Source organism: Pygoscelis adeliae, unplaced genomic scaffold, assembly GCF_000699105.1.
Source record: "Pygoscelis adeliae isolate BGI_AS28 unplaced genomic scaffold, ASM69910v1 Scaffold1079, whole genome shotgun sequence".
Taxonomy (NCBI): domain Eukaryota; kingdom Metazoa; phylum Chordata; class Aves; order Sphenisciformes; family Spheniscidae; genus Pygoscelis; species Pygoscelis adeliae.
The window spans coordinates 5,256-14,519 of NW_008825463.1; the positions used below are offsets into that span (position 1 = coordinate 5,256).

The following is a 9,264-nucleotide window of genomic DNA, read 5'->3' on the forward strand; positions in this document are numbered from 1 at the left end:
TCTTTCTCAAGCTGAATGCCTCAGTCGTGCTGCACGGGTTCTCTAATAAGACGTTTGTCTTCTCCCCTGCACAGTGCCAGAGCCTTTTGGAGGCGCGATCATCATTGGGCAGGAGTCTATCACCTATCACAACGGAGATAAATACCTAGCTATCGCTCCTCCTATCATCAAGGTGAGTGACTACCGAGATCTAGAAACGCGTCCCGTGCAATTCCTCCATTCCCAGGCGTCTCCCAGGGTGCTGGTAGGGTTTTGGGCTACTTGTAGTCAAGAATTTAAACTGCTCTTGTCTCCAGGTGTAGCCCTGGAGTAGGGCCACTGTAGTAGGACCACTTACTCCCGGAGGTTTGGCGAGTGTGGGTGTTTCACACGATGCCTGGTCTGTGTTTTTGGGGACTGAGGGACGTATGTGATCCTTGTACCGGTGGCAGCGTGTGCTTGCACTGCAGCGTGTGGCTCTGCTCTCTGTGGAGTGCTCGGAAATGGTGGAGTGAAGCGGAAATCTTGTTTGGGCCCCAGAGAAGGGGATTAATTAGGAGGTAGTGCGTGGTTTGGGCATGGGTCCAGGCCAGAGCCTGGTTTCGGTTCGGGCAGCAAAAGATCTGAATGAGCCCCTTGGAGACTTGAGTCCACCGGTGTATGATTGGGGCACTTGTTCAAAGGAAAAAAGACTTGCAGAGTTTGTGACAGAAGTTGAGCTTGTGGTTTTTGTCAGAGGGACGGGCCAGTTCCCACATTTAAATCGTGCAGGAAGCACAAATGGCACGGCTGAGGTGCCGCTCGGGGCTGAAAGAGGGCTTGAGCTGTGATCAGAAGGTCCTTTTAAGCTGGAAATAATGACGGGCTAGAAAAGAGCTATAAATCTTGGGTAAAGAAATACTAATATTGTTGCCTGAACGCCTACAGGCTCTCGGACCGCTGCTGAGGCTCTGATGGAGAGTCTGTTATATTGGAGCAGGCGGAGCGAGTCGCCTGTGCTCTGCTGACATACAGATCTGGGCCTTGACCTGCAAGCAGAGTGCAGGCACATCTGTACTCGAGGCCAGTGGGATGTCTGCATACACTGAAGATCTGCAAGATCGGGGTTTTTAAACCAAGGCCAAATACGTTGACAGGAGGCCAGGCAGCATCCACCAACAGAGCAAAACGTCTGCAGAGCTTGGGTCTGGAGATGCTGCAGGCTTAGAGCTCTGCAGGTCCCAAAGAGCATCCCTGCATCTGTGGAAGGCCCAGCGTTAGGAAAACAGCCTTTCTGATGGCATCTTTCCTGGGCTGTGAACGAGCTAGCGACGTGTTTAATTTAGGAACGTGAGGCGGTTCCTAGTGACCGAAAGTGAGACCGTTTGACCACAGATTCTGGTTGCGTTCGCTGATACGGTTTATTGAAGGGCGAATCCAGCCCTCTCCCTCCGGGCAGGAGGAGCGGGACCCTGCTGTGGTTACAGCCAGCAGCTGGTGCACCGTGGATGTGGTTGTTCCCTTCTGGCGTGTACGGCGGTGGTCCTTGCTAGATGCCCGTTTGGGGCTGTTTCAACGGGTTCTTAAAAATTCCCCCCCCCCTCCTTTGCGTGCAGCAAAGTACGATTGTGTGCCACAACCGTGTGGATCCCAATGGGTCCCGTTACTTGCTGGGGGACATGGAAGGACGCCTCTTCATGCTGCTCCTGGAGAAGGAGGAACAGATGGACGGCACTGTCACCTTGAAGGACCTGCGCGTGGAACTGCTCGGCGAGGTAAGGGCTCGGCCGCATCGCGTGCGCTGTCCCTGTCGCTCCTCACCGCGGGGCTGGGAGGCTCTGCAGCCTGGAAATGCTCCGCTGAGGACTGAGCGGTAGGAACGGTGTCTCTTTTGGCAGGCCGGGGTGGGGTGAAGTTTCACAGTTGTTACAGCTCTGAACTGGGAAATTCCCTAGCTGGGCACTTGAAAGTTCACACCATCTTCCCAGGTTTTTGCCTAGTGCTCGTGCGCTGTTCCTGGGAGAAGTTTGGACCCTCTGTGGGTCTTGTAAAGGGATTAAATTCCCCTCCTGCGCTCAGGGTTTTCCTGCTGGGCTGCAGCTCAGATGTATTGCTTGCGGGCTGTGGCAGGGTCCTTTTCATGCTAGTGGCGGTCCATCTGCGTCTTCTCAATTCCCAGACATCCATTGCGGAGTGCTTGACCTACCTGGACAACGGAGTTGTGTTTGTCGGTTCTCGGCTTGGGGATTCCCAGCTTGTGAAGGTACATGGCAGCTGTCTTCTGGCTTAGTTGTGTGTTCAGACGGGATTTTGTACATATTTAGTTTCATCGTCGCCTTGAGAGGTGTATGTGGATAACTTGTCCTTTCTTCTCCTTGTCTGCCCCACGCCCTTTCTGCTTGCTTGGTCTTGCTTGTTGAAAGCCGCTGTTTGTGTCTGTTCGTAGCTCAACGTGGACAGCAACGAGCAGGGCTCCTATGTAGTGGCTATGGAGACCTTCACCAACCTCGGTCCCATCGTCGACATGTGCGTGGTAGACCTGGAAAGACAAGGCCAAGGGCAGGTAACGTCGATTCTGCTTTTCTTTTCCCAGTGCTGGGGATGTCTGGGCCGGCCAGACGTATGCGTGGGTTGTCCGTGGAAGGAGAAGTCTACAAACCATTTATTGGAGGATGTCAAAGTCTTATCCGGGTGCAGGGATGGTATTGAGGTCTTACACTGAAGAGTGGTATGAGTAGGGAGGCTAATTCTTGGACACCCCGTTTCATGAGGAAGGGGTTGCCGTCGTGCAATGGGGAAGGATCAGCTGCCAAAAAACTTCCTCCGAGAAGTGGAGCAGATGGGTACCCCATCTTCCCCTGAACCCGTCACTACGAGGAGGAGGAGGGAAGCTTCCCAGCAACGGTTGGTAAAGATCATCTGCTTTTCCTCCAGCTGGTCACGTGCTCGGGTGCATTTAAAGAGGGTTCACTGCGGATCATCCGGAACGGCATTGGGATTCATGAGCACGCCAGCATTGACTTGCCGGGGATTAAAGGTGCGTGAGCTGTTCGGTGCTGTCGGATACAACCCCCAGCCTGCGAGGGCCCAGTGGGGGACACGCCGTGTGCGCAGGCTGAGGTTGGGGTGTGGGGCAGGGGGCTTGCCACCCACCAGCTTGTGGAATAGTCACTGCGAGCGAACGTGGCCTCTCTTTGTTGCAGGCCTGTGGCCCCTGAGGTCGGACTCTCATCGTGAAACGGACAATACGTTGGTGCTGTCCTTTGTTGGCCAGACCAGGTAAGGTGGGGTTAACGTTGAGCCAGGCTGTCAGCCACATGTTGGAGCATGATATAACAGGAGTTCCCTTTTCTGTTCAGGGTTCTTATGTTAAATGGAGAGGAAGTAGAAGAGACGGAGCTCACGGGGTTTGTGGATGATCAGCAGACTTTCTTCTGTGGCAACGTGGCACATCAGCAATTGATCCAGGTAATGCCAGTTCTAGGGAAATGCAGATGTCTCTCTCACGGTGACCCTACAGCCCTTATTGATCGTGGGGCTAACCTATACCTGCGCTGCTCATCAGGGGCAGGGTTTGCAGTACTTCCCTGCACTGATGTCAGAAGGGAGCTGGTGTTTCGGCTCTCAGCAGAGGTGTTCTCCCCCTCCCTCCCCCCCAGATCACCTCTGCCTCTGTGAGACTGGTTAGTCAGGACCCCAAAGCCCTGGTGAGCGAATGGAAAGAGCCCAACGGAAAGAACATCAGCGTGGCTTCCTGTAACAGTAACCAGGTAGTGGTGGCTGTGGGACGAGCCCTGTACTACCTGGAGATCCGACCCCAGGAGCTCAGGCAGATCAGGTGGGTGCGTGTGTCTCGTCCTGGCCCAAGGGCTCTCAGCCTCTGCTGTCTGTCTTTGGGCTCAAGACTGACACCTCTGTCTGCTTCCTCCTTCCTGCCAGCTGCACAGAAATGGAGCATGAAGTTGCCTGCCTGGACATCACCCCTTTGGGGGACACTAACGGCAGGTCCCCGCTGTGTGCCATTGGGCTCTGGACTGACATCTCCGCCCGCATCCTAAAGCTGCCTTCGTTTGAACTGCTGCACAAAGAGATGCTGGGAGGAGGTAGGGCTCTCCTGGGGCTGCCGGGTGAGCGGACGCTGACCTGGCTGAGTCGTGAGTGACATCAGCCTTCTCTTCTCCTGCTCCCTGCAGAAATCATCCCTCGCTCCATCCTGATGACGACCTTCGAGAGCAGCCATTACCTTCTGTGTGCCCTGGGGGACGGAGCTCTCTTCTACTTCGGGCTCAGCCTCGAGACAGGTGACTACAGGCACTAGCCCTGAGCGGGCTGCTGGAGAGGGTGGCTGGGCTCGTGCCCTCTGACTTGCCTGACGTGCTTTCTTTCATCCTTCTGGAGAGATCTTTCTCTTCCGTGCTTTCTCACTGCGACGGGGTCGTGCTCAGGTGGGACTGGCTGTGGGCACCGGGAGTTGGTGGATTTCTCCAGTGGACTCTGGAGAAGGGAGAGTGACGCTTACGTCCGTTCCTTTGCTGCCCTGTGCTGACAGCAGGATGCGTTTACCCGCGCTCGTTTCTTCCCGAGGTGTTGCAGCCGCGGTGCGCTCCGCCGTCCTGCTCTTGCGAGCTCCGTTGCGGCGGCTCCCAACGCACCGGTGCTCCTTTTCTGCAGGCTTGCTGAGTGACCGGAAGAAGGTGACCCTTGGGACCCAGCCCACCGTCCTGAGGACTTTCCGCTCTCTGTCCACCACCAACGTGTTCGCCTGCTCTGACCGCCCCACCGTCATCTACAGCAGTAACCACAAGCTGGTCTTCTCCAATGTCAACCTGAAGGAGGTGAACTACATGTGTCCCCTCAACTCGGATGGGTATCCTGACAGGTGAGCCTGCACCTTGCCTTGTGTGACACGGGGTGGGGGAGGTCTGGACTCTGCAGGGGGATCCTGGGATCGGCAGAGGGGATCCTGGGATCGGCAGTTTTGAGGGGCGTGGAGGAGAGGGAGGTTCTTGCTGTGCCACTCGCCTTATAAGCGCCATTGCTCATGGGGTTTGGTGGGGTTTTTTTTCCCCCCCTGCAGCTTGGCGTTGGCCAATAACAGCACCCTGACAATCGGCACCATTGACGAGATCCAGAAGCTGCACATCCGCACGGTTCCCCTCTATGAATCGCCCAGGTGAGCTGAGCAGTGGGAGGGAGCCTGGCTTGAGGGCCCGTGCTCTGCTGCATGGGACAAGGTTGGGGGGAGACTTCGCAGTCAGCGTTCCTGCTGGGGGCTCAGTTAGCACGCAGACTGAATTGGTGGCTTGTGCTGAGAGCAGGCTGGGCAAGTGAGCAGCTCTGCCTCTTGCCTCCAGAGCCTCTGTGCTCTCCTTGGAGTGGCCTGTCCCGGCTCTCCTGCCCACACAGCTCTGTTTGTCCCGCAGGAAGATCTGCTACCAAGAGGTATCGCAGTGTTTCGGCGTGCTCTCAAGTCGTATCGAGGTGCAGGATGCCAGTGGGGGCACCACTGCGCTCAGACCCAGCGCCAGCACCCAGGTGAGGGGTAGCTGCTAGATCGTCCCTGAGCTCTGGGCTATGGGTATCACAGTTCCTCAGGCCAAACCGTGATGCAGATTTTCCTTGACAATCTTCTCTTCCAAAGCTCTGAGTGCGAGCTCTCCCTTTGGCAGCCTGGGCGGAGATGGGGTGGTAAGATCTCCCCGTGGTGGTGAGAAGGGCTCTCTGGCAGCCTTGGCATGCTCACTGTTCTGTCAGATCACCTTTGGGTTTGGGTGCTGCTGCTCCTTCAGTCTCCCGTACAGGTTTCTGTTTGGTCTCAAATGGTTTCCTTCTCCCGGGGACGCAGGCACAAGTCCCCTTCAGGCAGTAGCTCTGGTGGAAGCCACAACACAGCATAAACCCTTCTATTAATGCTGTTGCTCGGCAGCGCTACCTCTGCCGTGCGTGTCACACATCTCTGCTGGTGCAGGGAGCGTGTCCCTTTACTCGGGTCCAGTGGGCTCCTTGCTTCACCCTCTCTCCCGTTCATTCTTCCCGTTCCCGGTTGCCTCAGCCCGCGTGGAGCAGCATGAGGACGTGCCGAGTAGCACCAGGATGTGAGCGATATTACTGTGTCCTAGGCCCTGTCCAGCAGCGTGAGCACCAGCAAGCTGTTCTCCAGCAGCACAGCGCCACATGAGACATCCTTCGGAGAGGAGGTGGAGGTCCACAACCTGCTCATCATAGACCAGCACACCTTCGAAGGTACCAGTCCCAAATGCCGGCCATACCCTAGGCCAGTTTTCTCCTCCAGGACAAGCCCATCAGCGTGCGGCTGAGACTCGTGATCTTCACAGACTTGTGAAGATCTGTGATCTCGCACGTTTTCTTCGGTCAAAGCATTTTTCCTGGAGGAGCGTCAGCCACAGGGCATAGTGGGGTGGGGTTTTGTTTTTTCATCCTCACTACAAGAAGGATGTTGAGATGTTGGAACGTGTCCAGAGAAGGGCAACGAGGCTGGTGAGGGGTCTGGAGAACAAGTCTGATGAGGAGCGGCTGAGGGAGCTGGGGTTGTTTAGCCTGGAGAAAAGGAGGCTGAGGGGAGACCTCATCGCTCTCTACAACCACCTGAAAGGAGGCTGTAGCGAGGTGGGTGTTGGTCTCTTCTCCCAAGTAACTGGTGAAAGGACGAGAGGAAACGGCCTCAAGTTGGGCCAGGGGAGGTTTAGATTGGATGTGAGGAAAAATTTCTTTACTGAAAGAGTGGTTAAACATTGGAACAGGCTGCCCAGGGCAGTGGTTGAGTCACCATCCCTGGAAGTATTTAAAAGACGGGTAGATGAGGCGCTGAGGGACATGGTTTAGTGGACATGGGGGTGTTGGGTTGACGGTTGGACTCGATGACCTTAATGGTCTCTTCCAACCTTAATGATTCTATGATTCTATGATTAAGTTTTCAGCTGCTCCTAGGCGAGCCGCTCTGCCCACGCGTGGAGGTGCTGCCTGCCGGGACCCGGGGGACCCAGTTGTTTCTGCCTTTCCCTCTTTGCACAGTGCTTCATGCTCACCAGTTTCTGCAAAACGAGTACGCCCTCAGCCTGGTCTCTTGCAAGCTTGGCAAGGATCCAAACACCTACTTCATCGTGGGCACCGCCATGGTATATCCCGAGGAGGCAGAGCCCAAACAGGGCCGCATCGTTGTCTTCCACTACTGTGACGGTAAGAGCAAGGTCTTCTCGCGTGGCCAAGTCCGGCTGCTTGAAGGGAGATCAGAGAGGAGCTCCTCAGGCCTGGGAGAGCTCACGTCCCCGTAGCAGGCAGAGGGGTTTTTCCTGAGGGGCCTGCTGTCGGCTGCCCGCAGACAGGATCCGTAGGTGCTGTCACTCCGCCGCAGGCCATGACGGCGTGTTCCCTTTCCCCCCGCCATCTCCTTGAGAAGCCCAAGAATCCCTCACCGGAACTGGATTCTGGGATTTGCGTTCCGTGTCTGCCCCCGCTGTCACGTCACTCCTGCATTACTTGCCCGCGGATCCTCTGAGACGGTTTCTAGGGAGAGCAATGTTTAGAGCAGCTCGTCTGAACCCCCTGGGCTTGCCACCCTCGGGAGTGCAGGGCAAATAACCGGGCGGTGCGTGGGTTTGTTCCAGGGAAGCTGCAGAGCCTGGCCGAGAAGGAGGTCAAGGGGGCCGTGTATTCCATGGTGGAGTTCAACGGGAAGCTGTTAGCCAGCATCAACAGCACGGTAGGGCTCTCGCAAGACCCTGACTTGTTTTGGGAGTGCGTTTCAGAGCTGGAAGCCGCTCCGGCTGTGCGGCTGTCAGCCAGGTCCCCGATCTCTGTTGGGGAGCGTGCCTTGGCTGGCGCGGGCGTCCACGCTGGCTCAGAGCCCGTGTCCCTTCCTTCAGGTGCGCCTGTACGAGTGGACAGCGGAGAAAGAGCTGCGCACGGAGTGCAACCATTACAACAACATCATGGCGCTCTACCTGAAGACCAAGGGAGACTTCATCCTTGTGGGAGATCTGATGCGGTCTGTCCTCCTCCTTGCATACAAGCCCATGGAAGGAAACTTCGAGGAGGTATCAATGATGTTAAATAGTCTTGGTCGAAGGCGTGCTGGAAGCCCATGCTGCCTCCTCCAACAGGCTCTGGGCGGGGGGAACGGTGCTTAAGGGGATAAAAGAAGGAGCCTGGCTCACCCCGCCTTGCTAGCCCTTTGAAGACAAGGCTGTAGGGCTGTGCAAGGAGAGCAGCGCCACCTGCGAGACCGATCACACGGATCCCCGGAGGGACGGGAGGGAGGGATCCCAGGGCTTCCAGGAAACTGGGCAAAGCCGTGAGAAGAGCAGGCTTTGGGTGCGTGATTGCTGCCTGCCAGGGGTGGGGAGCTGCCATCTGGACCGCCTGTTGTACGGTTGGAATGGCTTGGTGCGGCTGTAGCTGCGTCTCTGTCGGCAAACGCAGCGTAGCTGGGGGACGGACCGGGCCCTGAGACAGTCTGTGCGCTTAAATTGTTAGAACGGCTCTGGGCACGGCTTTGGCACGGGCCGGTCTGCGTTTGCCCAGGGAGCGCCCTGGCATTGTCCGAGTGCCACTCGGGCCAGGGCCACCTCCGGAAGGCGCTCGGTGCCTTTCGCGCTCGGCTGCTTCGTCCAGCAGAGAGGGACAGACTGGATCCCACCTTGCTCCTGAATGTTGGTGTTGGGTGGAATGAAGACGCTGGATCACAGGACAGGCCATCTGTGCACGCTGCCTCTCCCCTCGTTCCCTTCCAGATTGCCCGGGACTTTAATCCGAACTGGATGAGTGCCGTGGAGATCCTGGACGACGACAACTTCTTGGGAGCGGAGAACGCTTTCAATTTGTTTGTGTGCCAGAAGGACAGGTGAGCTGGCTGTGAGGGGGATGTGGCAGTGTGTCACGGGAGGGATGGGGTGATGGCACCTTCTGGTCTCCTCCACGTCACGGCTACAGAGGCACGTGTGTCAGGCAGGAAAGCTGGGAGGAGCGTGCCCGGCTCTGAGGAGCAGCGAGGTGGGAGCAGGGCAAGCTCTCATGTCGCCCCAGCACAGACTGAGCCAGGGTGCTTTCGATTTCAGTGCGGCCACGACCGACGAGGAGCGCCAGCACTTGCAGGAGGTGGTCAGTGCGGCCGACCGACGAGGAGCGCCAGCACTTGCAGGAGGTGGGGCTGTCCCACCTGTGAGAGTTGCTCAATGTCTTCTGTCATGGGTCTCTGGTCATGCAGAACCTGGGTGAGACGTCCACGCCAACACAGGGCTCGGTTCTCTTCGGCACGGTCAACGGCATGATTGGTAAGGGTCAGGGATC

At 57.0% G+C, this 9,264-nt stretch overlaps 1 protein-coding gene across 1 annotated transcript in view; it reads left to right on the forward strand.

Moving 5' to 3' along the window:
• DDB1 (damage-specific DNA binding protein 1, 127kDa) overlaps positions 1-9,264 on the forward strand; it is a gene marked incomplete at both ends in the record, with an annotated part of 24,844 nt that overhangs the window by 4,717 nt on the left and 10,863 nt on the right. Inside the window, 20 exon segments of the mRNA XM_009331208.1 lie at positions 75-172; positions 1,575-1,733; positions 2,138-2,221; positions 2,405-2,521; positions 2,893-2,995; positions 3,162-3,237; positions 3,318-3,426; positions 3,618-3,796; positions 3,898-4,061; positions 4,152-4,259; positions 4,630-4,837; positions 5,036-5,131; positions 5,382-5,493; positions 6,078-6,201; positions 6,991-7,155; positions 7,584-7,678; positions 7,842-8,012; positions 8,709-8,818; positions 9,033-9,072; positions 9,119-9,248. Of these exon segments, the coding sequence (XP_009329483.1) occupies positions 75-172; positions 1,575-1,733; positions 2,138-2,221; positions 2,405-2,521; positions 2,893-2,995; positions 3,162-3,237; positions 3,318-3,426; positions 3,618-3,796; positions 3,898-4,061; positions 4,152-4,259; positions 4,630-4,837; positions 5,036-5,131; positions 5,382-5,493; positions 6,078-6,201; positions 6,991-7,155; positions 7,584-7,678; positions 7,842-8,012; positions 8,709-8,818; positions 9,033-9,072; positions 9,119-9,248 (2,448 nt within the window).